The sequence below is a fragment of the Hippopotamus amphibius genome, chromosome 10 (assembly GCF_030028045.1).
Source record: "Hippopotamus amphibius kiboko isolate mHipAmp2 chromosome 10, mHipAmp2.hap2, whole genome shotgun sequence".
Taxonomy (NCBI): domain Eukaryota; kingdom Metazoa; phylum Chordata; class Mammalia; order Artiodactyla; family Hippopotamidae; genus Hippopotamus; species Hippopotamus amphibius.
This window is the reverse complement of record NC_080195.1, coordinates 58079142-58096215: the sequence shown is the minus strand read 5'-3', so window position 1 is coordinate 58096215 and position 17074 is coordinate 58079142. Positions and strand designations below refer to the sequence as shown.

The following is a 17074-nucleotide window of genomic DNA, read 5'->3' as shown; positions in this document are numbered from 1 at the left end:
TAATCTTCATACCCACACCATGAGCTATCTGGCAAAGATTGCTAGGAATCTCAACCAGTTGTTCTGACCATGTGTCAGCCCCCTGAGACGACTTCTGGCCTAAGAGCCTGAGTCAAGGAGGTTGGTGACTGGAAAGGAGCACGAGGGGCGGAGTAGAAAGGAGCCTCCCAGGGAATACAATGTCAATCTGATGTGAAGATTCCTGCAAGGAATGTGTATGTCACCCTTAAGTATTTCACTTAGTTAAATATGTCCCTTTGGGGAAAAACAATCCCTAATAGAAATTACTAATTTGTAGATTATGCCTCTTAGTTAAAAAAAGAGATAAGTGAAACAGCATGAATTAAAAAATCATTTTGTAATTCCGACAATAATGAAAAGGGTGGTAAGGGCAATAATAGTAGACTGTCCCCTCTAGCCTAACTGTTATACTAATTGGAAAAGGGGGCAAGCTCAATTTTTAATTCTGTGGCCTTTTTTAAACCAAGAGTTGCCTGTTTCAAATAATCTTCAAAACTCTGCAAGCACAGAGGCGTCTCCGCTGACGAGAGCTGAGGCGGCGTGTACTCACACACTGCTGTGCTGATGACCGCAGCCCTTCCTCACCTCCTTCTCGTCGTCTTCTGCCACTCCCTCCTGACCGCTATTTCTGTGACTCAGCACCCACACTGCCCTTCGTCCCCACGAGGCAGTGCTGACAGAAATGGCCCTCACCCCACCCTCTCCTAACCCGCCTCGTGGAAGCCCTCAATCCACCACTGGTAAAGCCCTGATGGAAGCCATCACTCTGGAACCCCTAACCCATGAAGCTGGCCAGCTCCTTCGCACGGCCCCAGCTCAAATCAGAACGCTGAGAGGCGCCACGCTGGCTCATGCCGGGGTAAAAGGAAGTCCTCCCATCACTGGGATCAGCATGACGGCGTGTGTTATAAACACTCCGCAATTGGAACTTAGAATCCTTTTCTCCCCACAAACAGGGAAATGAAGGTTTACATCGCCAGGTCAGCCCTCAGTTAACTTACAAAATGCCAGCACTACAACATGCAAACTCTGCTCCTCCAAGTGCAATTCTTGGACCAACAGCACTTATTAGAAATGCACACCCCCCAAAAAAATAATAAAAAAAAAAAAAAAGAAAAGAAATGCACAGGTTCTACGTTAGACCTACTTAATCAGTCTGCACTTGAGCAAGATCCGCAGAGGATTCGTATGTACATTAAAATCTGACTTTAATCATTCTTGAAAACATCATTTCTATGGGAAAATGCATTGTGTCCCAAAAAATTAACCACTCATGAGCTGAGGGCCAACTACACATAGCTCTCTTTCATGAGCTCCTGTAAGAGTAAAACGGATTTCAATCAAAACACAATTGTGTGGCAAACTTCCAAGACATATTTATTCTATGTACTATATTTAAAACTTCATTCCTAGCTTAATTTTAGCTTTCCTACCTGTTTTACTTTTGTCCTATTTTCCTCATTTTAAATTTTATGTTGTCCTCTTTTAATGTATGTGTGACACAAACTGATAAGTAACCGCTACTTATTTTTTTTTTTTAACCTCTACTTATTTTATGATGAGGACACGACACAGCATAAGCCATCTAGTGTCAGCTTCAGAGAGATCCAGGGTCACTTCTGGATGCTCCAGTAATATACTTAAATACCTATGTCTACAGTCAACCCGTAACTCGTACTCACAGCGGTCATGTCACTGGCACGACGTGTTTCCTGTTTGTTAAACTCCCGAAATCCATCCCCTTGCTCTCCCCCTGGCCCAATAATATTACTTAGATGTGTCTTGATAGCTGAATTCTGCAGTGTCAACTCAGCAATCCGTGCCATGATGTCCTTTCTCTGTATTAATGTCTCATTTGTCCTAAGCTGTTGCCCATCTCCCAACACCAGGGGTTCTTCTGAGAGTGCGGGGTTTCTTGATTGCTGAGTGCTTGAATGGGAACTGCAGAGGGGCTGTGAGAAGTTAACAAAAGGACCCTGGGTTTTGTTCTGCAAATCTTCTCCCATGTGAGAGGCCCTCCATCTCTGAGTAAAGAGATGATTCTCTTCACTTGAATTCTGAATGTCTGTGCCAGTAGGTGAGGTCTTCTTTTCCCAGTTTTGTTCCTTCTCAATTATTTCCACGGTTGGAGGAATTCGCGGAGCAGGACGAGTTTGAACAGTCCTCCTCAATACTGTAGATAAAATTAAAGCATAATAAACATGTACCAATGAACCACAGTTGGCACTATAATCATCTCATTAGCCCTCCTTAGTAGTTAGAGAAATATTTCAAGAAGGATTTGGTTTCTGAATGCCTCAATTATTTTAGCAGGGAACAAACCAACAGTACCACCCCTAACAATCAAGTACAGAGTCTTTCATATTCCTTACAGCCTTATCGGCGTCCTTGTGAAAAACCATCTACCAAGTTCACATTTTAGCACATACACTAACTCCTATCTGGGAATCTTGGGGGGAGTCTAGATACACAATGTGAACTGAGGACAGGCAGGGGAAGCATCTCTGAGGAAGTAAAGGTTTTAAATGATTACATATGTGGCAGGAAGTAGAGCAGAGCACATTACAGTCAGAGAGAACAGCATACGTGAAGACCTCAAAATAGGAAAGAGCAAAAGAAAAGGCGGCCAGTCTGGCTGTAGCATAGCAACAAGGCAGAACTGGGAATAAATGAGACTGGAGAGGCATGCAGGGCCATTTCTTGCAGAGCTTTTTAAGCCATGTTAGAAATTTTATAATTTAATTCAAGAGCAATGAAACCTGGAGAAGGCTGAGGAATGACTCAATTTACATAATTTACATTCCTTAAATGCTGTGGATAATTGGAAGGTCCAGGAATAGAAGTAGGAGACTAGTAAGCAACACTAGTAGTCAAGAAGAAAGATGATGGTAGCTTTGACTAAGGTATGTTGACTATAAAGATGGAGAGAAGTAGATATATTTGAGAAATATTTTGGCAACAGAAGCAAGAGTGAGGAACTGAAAGTGGGGAGCGAAGGAAACGCGCAGAGCAAGACAGCATGCGCACGTGAATGGATGGTGATGCCACCTACTGATACGGAGAAGACAAGGAGAACAGATCTAGGGGAAGGAGGACTATCAAGAATTGTTTTGAACATGCTAAGTTTAAGGTGCCTACATAGCCAGCCAAGCAGATGAAACATGGGTCAGAAACACAGGAGACCATCTAGGCCAAGATCCAAAACTGGAGGTCACTGGCATACAGAAGAACGAGTGAGAGTATTTAGAGAGAAAAAATAGAGTGAGAGAAGCAACCAGTACCAAGACATGAAGAACTCAACATTTAGAGGCGGGTAAAGGAGAGGAAGCTAGCAAAGCAGACTGAAATGAAGCAGCCAGAAAGATAAGAAAAATATTCCAAGAATGTGGTTTCAAGGAAACACAGAGGCAGTGATTCACTGTGTGTAATATTACCGTAAGACCTAGAAACATAAGGACAGAAAAGTGTATGCTGGAGTTACCAACACATTGGCCACTGGAGCCCTTAGCAAGAGTGATTTAGGTAGAATGACAATATGGGAGTGAATTGGGGGAACAGATGCTTCTGGTTCAAGACTACTGAGCACACATTTATCTCTTCTTCTTTTACTGACAATAAGGAAATATAAATACAAATAAACCCACATCAGCAAAGATAGTCATCTGGGTAGACGCACTAGCAAACTGGATATTTTAACACATTTCTGGAAGCCTGAGAGTGGATGGGAAGTGTAGGAAAGAATGAAATTGAGCAGAAGCCACAGTTCAGAATATGTCTATTAATTAAAATGAAGCTGCAGGTAAAGCCAGTTTCTTTTGGGGGGAACTGAAAAGGCTGCAGGCTCAAAGCTGACAGGTACAGAGAGAGAAAAGTAGGGCTAAACTGGGGAATTACTTGAAAGCTTGTCTTTTATACAGTTATGCCAGTCAAGCTTACCACTTCTGACACCCATCCTTGAAAACAAAACAAAACAAAAAAAGCCAGGGCTGAGAAGAGCACATGTGGTAGACCCAATTGAACAGCTGGATCCTGCTTGCATATGTTACAAGGAAGCCTGGAGTTAACATCCCCCAGCCATTCCTGCAATGCAACTGCTTAAGGCAAAACCTATCGGGAGAACAGACCTAGCCTTATTTACATCATAGAGGAGAAAACTTATGCCAACTACCCATACTATTCAACCTAGTCATTTATTCTTAAATATGAATAAACAATAAAGGATGACCATTGAGGAAAGCCAGCAGCACAAAAAAGAAAAGCTAGGATAGGTAAATAGAACAGACTAAGAAGAGAAGAAAGAAAATTCAGGTACAGAGGAAAATGTAACCAACTTTTAACTGGTTTCTTAGAAGAGAGTTTCTGGAAGATAGTGCATTCATAATGAGCAGCAGTGGGGAAAAGGACAACCAGAAAATAAGAAAGGGCCCTTGCTTGGAAATTAAAAGTATGATTGGTGAAATACAAATATGTAAAAGACAGGCTTGAATATAAAGTGAAAAATACTTGCAAAATATAAGAAGGAAGATAGAAGACCAAATACATGAGAAAATAATCCAGAAGGTCAACATACAATTTCCCCAAACTTCAGAGAGCCATGTCTTCTGATGGAAAGGTCCCACAGGTGCCTCACAATATAATGAGGAAAAAACCCACATTTAGATACACTTTATGCAATTTCAGAATAAAAATAAAGGGAACCTAAATGCTTCCACAAAGAAAAAGTAGGTCAAAAATACAAAGAAATAAAAGTTTGATACGACATCAGACATCTCCACTGCAGCACTGGATACTAAAAATCAATGGAACAGTGCTTTCAATTTCTCAGGAAAAGGGACTAAGGACCTAGAATTCTATTTCTAGCCAAATTATGAATCAAGTTTAAGAGAAAAATGACAATATTTTCAGATTTTCAAAAACTCAAAGTTTACCTTCTATATATCCTTTCTGATGACTTCTTTCAGAAAACCAAGGGAGAAAATCAGAAAAGGAAGAAATGGGATCTAGGACACAAGAGATCCAAACCAGAAGTGTGATAACAGCAAGTCGAAGGATAAGAGCTGTGCAACAGGCCCAGAGGGCAATCAGTTGATCCTGGAACAGGGGTTGGGGGCCTCTGGGAAGGTATTTCTGGGATGAAAGTGGAATGACTAAAGGACTTGCAGATGAAATGGGTGAAAGCACATTATTCTTTTGTAAACAAGATGGTAAAAGCAATTTGAATTTGCAGGCAAAATAAAAGCAGAACAAGAAAATCACAGTATAAATATGGAGCCAACTAAAAGATTCTGAGCAAATGATGAAGTGAAATAAGGAGAATTCGCCTCGATCTTCGTACTATGAACTTTTTCCTTTTGTGTGCACAAGGATTGATAGTGACAATGGACCCAAGAAGAATAGGTAATTGTTATTTGTTTTCAATGTCTGTATCCATCTACAGATGAGACAGAGAAGACACAATTGTAATGGAACATTGTAAATGTTTTCAAACCTGATACTACCAGAGGGAAGGTACAGGTGACTGGTGATGGGAGGTGGCAACAAAGGAGAGGAAGAAGGAAGGGAAGGGAGCTAGTGCTCTCCCCTCACAGTGGAAAGCTAACAGATACTGCCTGAAGTTTACTGATGAAGAAACAGAAAGTATTTGAAGTCACAAAGTTATGCAACAGAAGAGTTAAAAATAAAAATATAATTACCCAAATTAGATAGAGAAGAGAGGTAGGTGTTAAGGTGAACTAAACCCTCTTCTTCAATAAAGGAGACTCTGTAATGATTGTGTAAAGTTGATATGTCAAGAAAACAGATGTAGAAATACTTTATGTTAATTATGAAGACCGCCATCAGATAAACAGAAATCAAACTGGGATAAAAATAACTGCCTCTTGAGGTAGGCCTAGAGGTGAAGGAGGAGACCCTTGCATGTGCTTTTTTTAACCACTTGCAGATATGAATTAAATGAACACTCTAAAATAAAAACTGAATGGGAGACAAGAAAGTGAAAATAGCATATGTACACCATTCTTTCAAGAAGCATGGTTGTAAAAGAAAGTAGAAACTGATGAGTGGCTAAAGGAAAATATTTATGATGGGAAATTCTAGAACAACACTGTCGAATATGGTAGCCTCTGGTCACATGTGACTATTCATATTCAAACTTAAATTAAAATTAAATAAAATTTAAAATTCAGTTCCATCAGTCACAGTAGCCACATTTCAGGTTCTGAGCAGTCCCATAAGGCTAACAGTGGCTACCATACCGAATAGGATAGACATAAAACATCATCGTCATCACAGAAGGCTCTATTGAACAGAGTTGTTCTAGAGCATAACTGAACACTGATGAAGCACCATATGTACCTCTCATCTCTGTCTACATGTTCAGTTTAACTGAACAATTCTTTACATGTGAGCATTCCAAAGAAAATGATGAAAAGTATGATAATAAAACTTCACTAATTCAGAATACATATCCCAAGGTAGTTCTATCTGCACACTGCCAAAGAAATGTGCAGTGTTATTTTCAAAGCAGAACCTGCTGAAGATGCTAACAAAATGTTGTCTAGAGCAACCCCCAAATAATTTGCTTTAATGAACATTTAACATATTTGCAATCAGAGTAAAAATATTTATTATACTTACTTCTTTAAAAGGATTTCAAGCTATCTTACTATCACCAATGAAAAATAATTTACAATATCTCATAAGAGATCATTAGGCAAGCCCATTAATAACATGCAAACATTTGAAAAATTACTTTAAGGAATGAAAAGCTAAACCTGAACAGAAATCAGAACTGAAATTATATTTTGTAAATCTAGCCAATGTTAATAGTACTCTGTAGACCTCTAAAGAGGAAATATCAAATCACAGAATTGTAGGCCTGGAAAGACATTAAAGATAAAGGAAAAGCCTCTCATTTGAGAGACAGGAAAAGTGAAGTCCAGGAAAGGTATCTTAGCCCCATGCCCCACAGCTAGTCATTGGATGGGCAGGCCAAGACTCCAGCACTTCTGACTCTCAGCCTAGCACTGTCTCCCTACACCACACAGATCCAACAGACTCTATATTGGCGTTGTAAATGCCAAAACAAATTTCATAACAGCAAGGATTTGTCATTTTCTTTAACCTCTTACGGTCTCTTCATATCCTCTAAGGGAAATGAAGTGCAGAAAATCTGACAAATTTTGTATGTCCTAATGACAATAAAAATTGTTATGTTTCCCTATATAAGAATACAAACACTCTTTTTAAAGGAAGAAAAATTTAGGCAAATCAGGGCTGAATAACATTTTTCAAAAACTTTGGAGAAATGTCTAAGGTGCTTTTTTGATTGCAGAACTCTTCTGAAAATGAAATGAAAGCTATAGCTCCAGAAAAATGCGCATGTGGACAAATATAACTTCCAAACAATGAAGGAGTCCATGGAACACCTGAAGGCCATCCATGAGCTCCAACTTAAGAATCTCTGAGCTAAGGATCAACAATAATTTTTTAAAATTTTATTCAAAGCTCTCTTTATATGTGTTGCAAAAGTAACTCTAAAGCTATTTTTAATTACGCATAGACTTTCATTATAAAATTCTCCAAGCTGACTGAGCTAAAAACTTTTGATGAAAGAGAGGTTAATAATCAGTTCTGACTTACAAAATTCTCAAAGTTACAGTTCCTATTTTTCCTTGGTTACATTTTCCTTACTCTCTGGAGTACAATCTCACCTTGTTTCTTACCCCTTCCTAGGCCCCTGGACCATACAGACCATGGGATTCCCCTTACTCTGCATTTTATTGCTGAGGACTTTGGTCCTTTGAGCTGAGTTTAATTCACATTTACAATGTTTGATGGAACAGATACATAATGAAATTCACTGTCACATTTCGCCATAGGTATAATACACATGGTATAAACCAGGGGTCCCCAACCCCCAGGATCTAATGCCTGATGATCTGAGGTGGAGCTGATGTAATAATAACAGAAATAAAGGGCATAATAGATGCAATGCGCTAGAATCATCTTGAAACTATCCCTCCCCCCACCTTCAAAAAATTATCTTCCACAAAACTGGTCCCTGGTGCCAAAAAGGTTGGGAAGCTTTATACTATAAACCATCCTGAAAAACCCCCCTTCAGCTTAAAGGTTATGTATGGTAATCAGTATCTTTAAAAACTCTGTTTATCAGGGAAAAATGAACACAATATATTATATACATGAAGCATAAAAAAACAGCTGCCTTAGAGCTTCAGAAGATGCCTGCTTACCATCCTGCAAAGGAGAGAATTCTGAGTTGCTCTTCTGCCTGGGTGGTGTTAACAATACCGCCGGCTCAAATATATGCGTTGGAAAATTGCTGGCCAGATTCCCGCTTTCTGGAGGGTTTGGCACCTGAGATAGTTTAACAGGCAAATCTTCTTGTGGGAATTCAACCACATCCTCCCCTCTGAACATCAGTGGCATGGAGACATTAGCATTTACAGCTGGACCCTCTGAAGAAGATGAGAGCTATAAGTACTCAAAGGAATTATGATCACATTTCAGGTGTTTATACTTAAATGCATTTCCACAGAGGGCAAAATCACACGGCTTCTGGAGCCTTCACTTTCTAGTCCATATCCTCAGTCAGCAGTCACTCACAGGCAAAGCTCCTGTGGGGCCAGCACTGGGAAGAAGTGGCTATTACTGAGAAACGCACTGCCCTCGAAGACCTGCCCTCGCCACTGAGTTTATCGCAAGCGAGTTAGAGTCAGCCACTTCTTAGAATCCGTTCTAAGAAAATGCTCCTAAATACATAAAACTCTTTCCACAAAAAATCCTAAATGTCCTGTTCAGCTTACAGCTGAATAATGATGGCACATGAGGTGAAGAAAAGGCTTTCAAAGCATCACCACAAAGTCATGAATTTCTGAAAGCCAGTATTTTTTTTTCTTTCCAAGACCATCTCTTCCCCTTCTGAACCTGGGGCACCATAATTAAATGTGCTGGCACTAAATTCCCACACGTCTAGGAAGCTAGTTCTGCTACTTTCTATTTTTGTGGCTTTGCTAAGTTACCAACCCTCTCTCTAAGCCTTAGCTTTCTCATCTAAAAAATGGGGGTAACAATGACACCTGCCTCATAAGACTGAGTGAAGAGTTCTTGAAAATTAAATAAAAGCCATATTATGAGAATTACACGAGATATTTACATGTAAAACATGCAAAAATACCTGGTGTAGAACAGGTATCCAATAAATACTAGCTGGCAATAGTAGTGGCAAATGTAATAGTGATAACGCTGTTTATGCATAAACAGGTGATAACTACATACAAGTTTATAGTTTTGTTTTCTCTATAAGTATTTTAATGCCAATCTGGGATAAGATTATTCCACTCACCTGGACTGTCCATATTTCTTCTGCTTGTGGCTCCCCTTTCTAATGCCTGACTTTCTTTGTTATTTATCACAGGACAGTTCCTAATGGCATGTGTGAGTGATATAAGCTGCGCATCTGTTGTGATCATGTACTGCTGAAGTCTCTCCTAGAGAGAAACGAACAAATATCATCGGCATATCAGACAACAAGTCACCACCCAGGTATGTGGAACTATATCATTGTTTTAAATACTCTAGGAATTTCAGACTTTCAAATCCTAAAACGATGCACTCATTAAAATATACAATTATAAATATTTTTTGTATTCCATGATAGAAGAATAGTTAAATAAACCATGGACTATCATTAATTAATAAATACACTGCTACAACAGTAAGAATTAACCTTTTCATAGGGCTTTCAATTTACAAAATCTCTTTATATAGATGATACCTACTGACCCTCGAGCTACCCCAAGAGAGAGATACATCAAGTGGAGGAAACTCAACAGAATATTATACAGGCATTTAAACTGATAAACATGAGCATTATACAAATTTATGGTCATGTATATAAAATAGTGGTAAGAGACTATATATGTATATTACAGACTATATATATACATGTATATATAAATATATATATATTACAATTGACACTTGAACAACATGGGACATCGACCCTCTGTGCAGTGAAAATTCATGTATAACTTTACAGTTGGCCTTCCATGTTTGAGGTTCTGCATCTGCAGATTCAACTAACCACGGACTGTGTAGTCCTGTAGTACGTATTTATTGAAATAAAATCCACATATATGTGAATCAGCACAGTCAAAATGATGTTTTTCAAGGGCCAATGGTATATATACAAACAGACATATACATCTCCAAGATGAAAAGATATTTGATAAAAATCAGATGTGGTCAGAAGTCAGAACTATTATTAGTAGGAATGCTGAATGAAGTATACTAAACATTTTTATATCCGCCCAAGTTTTTTCCAAATTCCACGCTCATATATCCACTGGCCTACTCAACACCTCCACCAGGAACTCACACAGGCTTCTCAAACTTAAAATACACAAAACCAAACTCCTCCTGAACATCCCCACCTCATCAATAACAACTCCCTCCTTCTAACTGCTCAGGCCATAACTGTGACTCTTCTCTCACATCTTCTTCTTCACCCCATATCCTATCCATTGGCAAATTCTACTGGTTGACTAAAAAATATATTGAGAATTTGGTCACTTTTCACAACCTATCCTGCTTACAACCTCAACCAAGCTGCCATGTCTCACCTGAATTATTCTGGTAACTCCTGTCTGAATATTCTGCATCTGTGTTTGACCACCTAAAGTCTAGTCCTATACTGCTCCCAAGCTACACTTTGGGGCACCAAAATGGACTTACTGCGGCACCACAGAACATTTTAAATTCTAAGGAAAACACTGATGCTCAACATCTGTCAGGTACTGGTGACCTACTAGCTTGAAGTGTTCAAAGATTCAACATTAGATCAAGATACATTTCTTCTGATGATGTCATATTTTCGTGAGGCTGAGTTTTCAGTAGCTGTGGTGCTAAAAAGCAACACTGCATAAAAATGATTGTGAAATAGGAAATAAGAGTGATGGTGTCCAATATGATTCCAAGCTATGAGAAGATGTACAATGCCCAATAGGTATACATATTCCATTAGTAAATAATTGTGGTTATTTAATCATGATTAAAAATAAGGGTTTTTCTATCAATTTACATGTATTATTTTTTTCATACAGCATCCATATTGTTAAGACATAAATACTTACTAAGTTGTTTGAACCTAACTTCTTAATAAATGGAACTGTTGGGTATTTCTTTGGCCTAGGGGTGTCCTGAGACACTAAGGGCACCTTGAACAGAGAAAGGGTGGTGATTCTGATCTAACCTCAACACAGCAGCCCACAGTGACTCTCTTAAAACCTAAGTCATATCACATCTCTTCTCTACCCAAAACCCTTCAGTGGTCTCCCATCTCATTTAGAACAAAAGCCCATCCTCACCCAGCCTGCTGGGCCCCTCGCGATCTGGCTTCCCTGCCCTTGTCTCCTCCTGTGCTCCCTCGCCCACATCCCACTCCTGACACCCTGGTCTCCTTGAATGCTTTAAGCTGAGCAGCCAGGCTCCCAGCTCAGGACCTCTGCCCTTGCTGCGCCTCTGCCTCAAGTACTCTTCCCTCAGCTGTCAGCATGCTCAATCCCCACCACCTTCAGGCCTTTGCTGCATGTCACCTTCTCACAGACATGGCCCATTCTATTTACTCCTTCCCACCCTGGGCACTTCCTGTGCCTCTTACTTGCTTTATTTTTCTTTATAGTATGTAATAACTAACTTGCAATATAATTCACTTTTTTGGGGGGTGGTATTTAGAATATAAACTCCTTGAGGGCCAAGATTTCTTTTTCATTCTCTACTGTATTTCTGCACCTAGAACAGTGCCAGGCCCACAGTAAGTTGTTGAACATATCAGCACACTTTAAAAGTGCCTATCTTCCTAGCAGAATTGAAAACATATGTTCACACAAATCTTGTACATGAACGTCCACAGTAGTATTATTAATCTGTCACACACAAAAAGTGGAAACAAGTCAAATGTCCTTCAACTGATGAAAGGATAAGCAAAATGTGGTAGAGACTGTAATAGAATATTACTGGGCAATGGAGAGGAATGTAGTACTGACACACACGACAGCATGGATGAACCCTGAAAACACTATGCTGCGTGAAAGAAGCCAGACACCAAGGACCACATAGTGCATGCTTCCACTTAAATAACATATCCAGATTAGGCAAATCTATAAAAACATAAAGTAGATCTGTGGTTGCCAGGGGCTGAAGGGTGGAAAAAATGGATAGTGAATGCTAATGAGCATGGGGTTGCTCTTTGGGGTCATGAAAATACTCTGGAGTTAGATAATGGTGCTGGTACACAACTCTGGGAATATACTGAAAAACCACTGAATTGCACACTTTAAAAGGGTGAGTTAAATGGTATGTGAACTATATATCAATAAAAAAACTGCAAGTCTTATACCTAATGTCCATTGAACAAACACAACTTGTCTACTATTGATTTTCTTGTCTCTTGGCTGATAAATACAAGTAATAACAACCACTGTTTGAGAACAAAAAGATGAATAAAGATGCTGAAGAGGGACTTCCTAGGTGGCACAGCATTTAAGAATCCGCCTGTCAATGCAGGGGACACAGGTTCAATCCCTGCTCCAGGAAGATCCCATATGCCATGGAGCAACTAAGCCTGTGTGCCACAACTATTGAGCCCATGTGCAGCAACTACTGAAGCCCACGTGCCTAGGGTCTGTGCTTCGCAACAAGAGAAGCCACCACAATGAGGAGCCTGCACATCACAATGAAGAGTAGCCCCCGCTCACCACAACTAGAGGAAGCCCGTCTGCAGCAACGAAGACCCAACGCAGCTAATAAATAAATAAATATAATAAAAAAAAAAGATACTGAAGACACTATAAACAACTTTCAATAGCATATGTTACAGGAGGCTTCCTCAAAGGGTATCCTCTGCTGTTTGGAAATGAAAAGCAGTTACATAACACTCATTTCACATTTTAGATGAACTACTATAATATTGGTAGTTGTCATTTAAATGTACATTTTGTCATCCCCAATAAAAAGTAAGTCTCTTAAAGATTGTAGATTTATTCTACACTATTTGTAGTCCAAGTTTCTACTATAGTACCTTCAATATAAAAAATGTTCCGTAAAAGTTACTATTGTGATAATAAAGAAGTGATAAGTAATCACACCAGCACAACTAAATCAAAGGCAACTAGAAGAGAATCTCATACATCCACAAAGATGCTTCATATTACTAAACACAGAAAAGTTTGGGATCTCATCTAAGTACCTGGGTAGCAGTATTTTCTTCTCTAAGAAGAAGAATTTCAGCTGTCAGAGCATCAATGAGCTCTCGATGGTCACCCAATGCTTGTTCCAGTTGCTGCCTCGTCTCTACTTCTTTACGCAGTTGGAGCTCACTCTACCAAAAAAAAAAAAAAATCAAACTCCCATCCATAGCATCACATGATGAAAACTAAAAGTCTACTCAAAGCTGTCAAGGAAGAGAATACTCACAAAGTACATATTATGTGACCGTAATGAGAATTAAATATTTTTATTAAAAGGTTTATATTTCATTAAAATGTGCTGCTTTTTCCCCTCCCCTTCTTTAAATATAACACAATGAACAGAATGGTATATAGAGTTAAACAATTACAATTTTTGTAGAAGAGAATGAACGGAAGTACATATACATATAGCTTGAATATATGTAGGCCATCTCTGGAAGGACACAGTAATACTTGGTAATGACAGTTGGTTACAAGGAAGCAAACATGTTAAATGGAAGTTGGGTGGGAATTAGATTTTCATCATAATACAAGATATAGACGATACACTTCTGTATCTTTGAATTTCTTTGTAAATGTATCACTAATATAAAAATTGTTTGTTAAAACATAATTAAAAATAAAAGGCAGGTTTAGATGATTTAGCTTTGTAAAGCAAGTGATTATCTAAGAATTACATGCTTCTGGGGACTTCCCTGGTGGCACAGTGGTTAAGAATCCACCTGTCAATGTAAGGGACACAGGTTCTATCCCTGGGCCGGGAAGATCCCACATGCTGTAGAGCAACTAAGCCCGTGTGCCACAACTACTGAGTGGGCTCCAGAGCCTGCAAGTCACAACTACCAAAGCCCACGCGCCTAGAGCCTGTGCTCTGCAATAACAGAAGCCACCACAATGAGAAGCCCGTGCACTGTAAGGAAGAGTAGCCCCAGCTCACCACACTAGAGAAAACTCACACAGAGCAATGAAGACCCAATGCAGCCAAAAATAAAAATAAATAAATAAATAAATCTTAAAAAAAAATGCACATGCTTCTAGGCCTGTAATACGTTCAGACAGCCAAAAGTACACTCCTAGAGATTCCTAAGTTATGCGTGGAAGAATGTTAAGACTGTCACAAGTCTGACAGTATAATAAGTCTTTAAAAAGCAAATTTAGACACATCTCCACAAGATGGCAGAGTAGAAGGACCTGAGCTCACCTCCTCTCATGAAAACACCAAAACCACAACTAACTGTTGAACAGCCATCGACAAAAAGAGGACTGGAATCTACCAAAAAATATATTCTACTTCCAAAGACAAAGAAGAAACCACAACAAGACAGTAGGAGGGGCACATGTGTGATACAATCAAATCCCATACCCACTGGGTAGGCAACCTACAAACTGGAAAATAATTATGTCACAGAAGTTCTCCCACAGAGGTGAGAGTTCTGAGCCCCACGTCAGGCTCCCCAGTCTGGCGGTCTGGAATTGGAAGGAGAAGCCCCCAGAGCATTTGGCTTTGAAGGTCAGCAGGACTTGATCACAGGAGCTCCCCAGGACTGCGGGAAACAGAAATGCCACACTTGGAGGAAGCACACAAGGTCTCATGTGAACTGGGACCCAGGGGAAAAAGCAGTGACATAATTGGAGTCTGCGCCAGACCTACCTGCTGGTCTTGGAGGGTCTCCTTGGGAGGCAGGGGGTGGCTGTGATGCACTACGGAAACAAGGACACTGATGGCAGAGGTACTGTGTACTCATTGGCGTAAGCTGTCCTGGAGGCTGACACTTTGATGCCAAGACCTGGCCGCACCCAACAGCCCAAGGCTCCAGTGCTGGGATGTCTCAAGCCAAACAACCAACAGGGCAGGAACACAGACATACGCATCAGCAGACACGCTGCTTAAAGTCTTCCTTAGCCCACAGTCACCTCTAAACACACGCCTTGATACAGCCCTGCCCACCAGAGGGATAAGACCCAGCTCCACCCACCAACCAGGCCCTCCCATCAGGAAACCTGAACAAGCCTGTTAGACTAGCCTCATCCACCAGGAGGCAGACACCAGAAGCAAGAGAAACTATAACTCTGTGGCCTGTGGGGCCACAAACACTGGAAGTTAGACAAAATGAGACAGCAGGGAATATGCTCCAGATGAAGGAACAGGATAAAATCCCAGAAGAACAACTAAGTGAAGTGGAGGTAGGCAATCTACCCAAAACGAATTCAGAGTAACGACAGTAAAGATGATCCAAGATCTCAGAAAAAGAATGGAGGCACAGATCGAGAAGATCCAAGAAATATTTAACAAAGAGCTTGAAAGTATGAAGAACAGAGATGAACAATATAATAACACAAATGAAAAATACACTAGAAAGAATCAATAGCAGATCAATAGCAGAATAAATGAGGCAAAGGAACGGATAAGTGAGCTGGAAGACAGAATGGTGGCGATCACTACCACGGAACAGAATAAAGAAAAAAGAAGGAAAATAAATGAGGACAGCTTCAGAGACTTCTGGGACAACACTAAATGCACGAACATTTGTATTATATGGGTCTCAGAAGGAGAAGAGAGAGAGAAAGGGCCTGAGAAAATATTTGAAGAGATAATAGCTTAAAAATTCCCTAACATGGGAAAGGAAATAGTCACCCAAGTCCAGGAAGCACAGAGAATCCTATACAGGATAAACCCAAGGAGGAACATGCCAAGACACATATTAATCGAACTGACAAAATTAGACAGAGAAAAATATTAAAAGCAATAAGGGAATAGTAACAAATAACATACAAGGGAATTTCAATAAGGTTACCAGCTGATTTTTCAACAGAAACTCTGCAGGCCAGAAGGGAGTGGCAAGATATATTTAAAGTGATAAAAGGGGAAAACCTACAACCAAGAATACTCTACTCAGCAAGGCTCTAGTTCAGATTTGACACAGAAATCAAAAGCTTTACAGATAAGCAAAAGCTAAGAGAATTCAGCACCACCAAACCAGCTTTATGACAAATGCTAAAGGAAATTCTCTAGGCAAAAAAAGAAGAGCCCACAAAGAGAAACAAGAAAATTATGAATGAGAAAGCTCACTGGTAAAGGAAAACATACAGTATAGGTAGAAAATCATCCACACACACAAATATGATACCAAAACCAGCAATCATGGGAAGAGGAGAGTACAAATGCAGGATACTGGAAGTGCATTTGAATTAAAACAATACTATATAAATAGACTGCTATATCAAAACCTCATGGTAACCACAAACCAAAAATTTACAATAGATACACACACAAAAAAGAAAAAGGAATTCAAACATGACACTAAAGATAGTCATCAAATCACAAGAAAAGAGAACAAAAGAGGAAGGGAAGAAAAAAAGACCTACAAAAACAATCCTAAAACAATTAACAAAATGACAACATGAACATACATATAGGTAATTACCTTAAATATAACTGGATTAAATGCTCCAACCAAAAGACTCAGACTGGCTGAATGGATACAAAAATAAGACCCATATATATGCTGTCTACAAGAGACCCACTTCAGATAGAGGGACACATACAGACTGAAAGTTAGGGGATAGAAAAAGATATTCCATACAAATGGAAATCAAAAGAAAGCTGGAGTAGCAATACTCATATCAGACAAAATAGACTTTAAAATAAAGACTGTTACAAGAGACAAAGAAGGACACTACATTATGATCAAGAGATCAATCCAAGAAGATATAACAAGTGTAAATATATATACACCTAACATAGGAGCACTTCAATATATAAGGCAAATGCTAACAGCCATAAA

At 39.5% G+C, this 17074-nt stretch overlaps 1 protein-coding gene across 13 annotated transcripts in view; it reads right to left on the bottom strand.

Moving 5' to 3' along the window:
* SPICE1 (spindle and centriole associated protein 1) overlaps positions 1–17074 on the bottom strand; it is a 64094-nt gene that overhangs the window by 5483 nt on the left and 41537 nt on the right. For 12 of the 13 annotated variants that reach the window (XR_009047764.1, XR_009047761.1, XR_009047762.1 and 9 more), the window contains 4 exons: positions 13289–13420; positions 9386–9530; positions 8274–8498; positions 1704–2194 (listed from right to left, as the gene is read on the bottom strand). Coding sequence is in view for 8 of the 13 variants with exons in the window: in XM_057697320.1 (XP_057553303.1) it covers positions 1704–2194; positions 8274–8498; positions 9386–9530; positions 13289–13420 (993 nt within the window). In the remaining 5 variants the exon portion in view is untranslated. Of the gene's footprint in view, positions 1–767; positions 1338–1703; positions 2195–8273; positions 8499–9385; positions 9531–13288; positions 13421–17074 lie in introns of those variants that run through there. The other variant, XM_057697328.1, reaches the window with a different exon arrangement.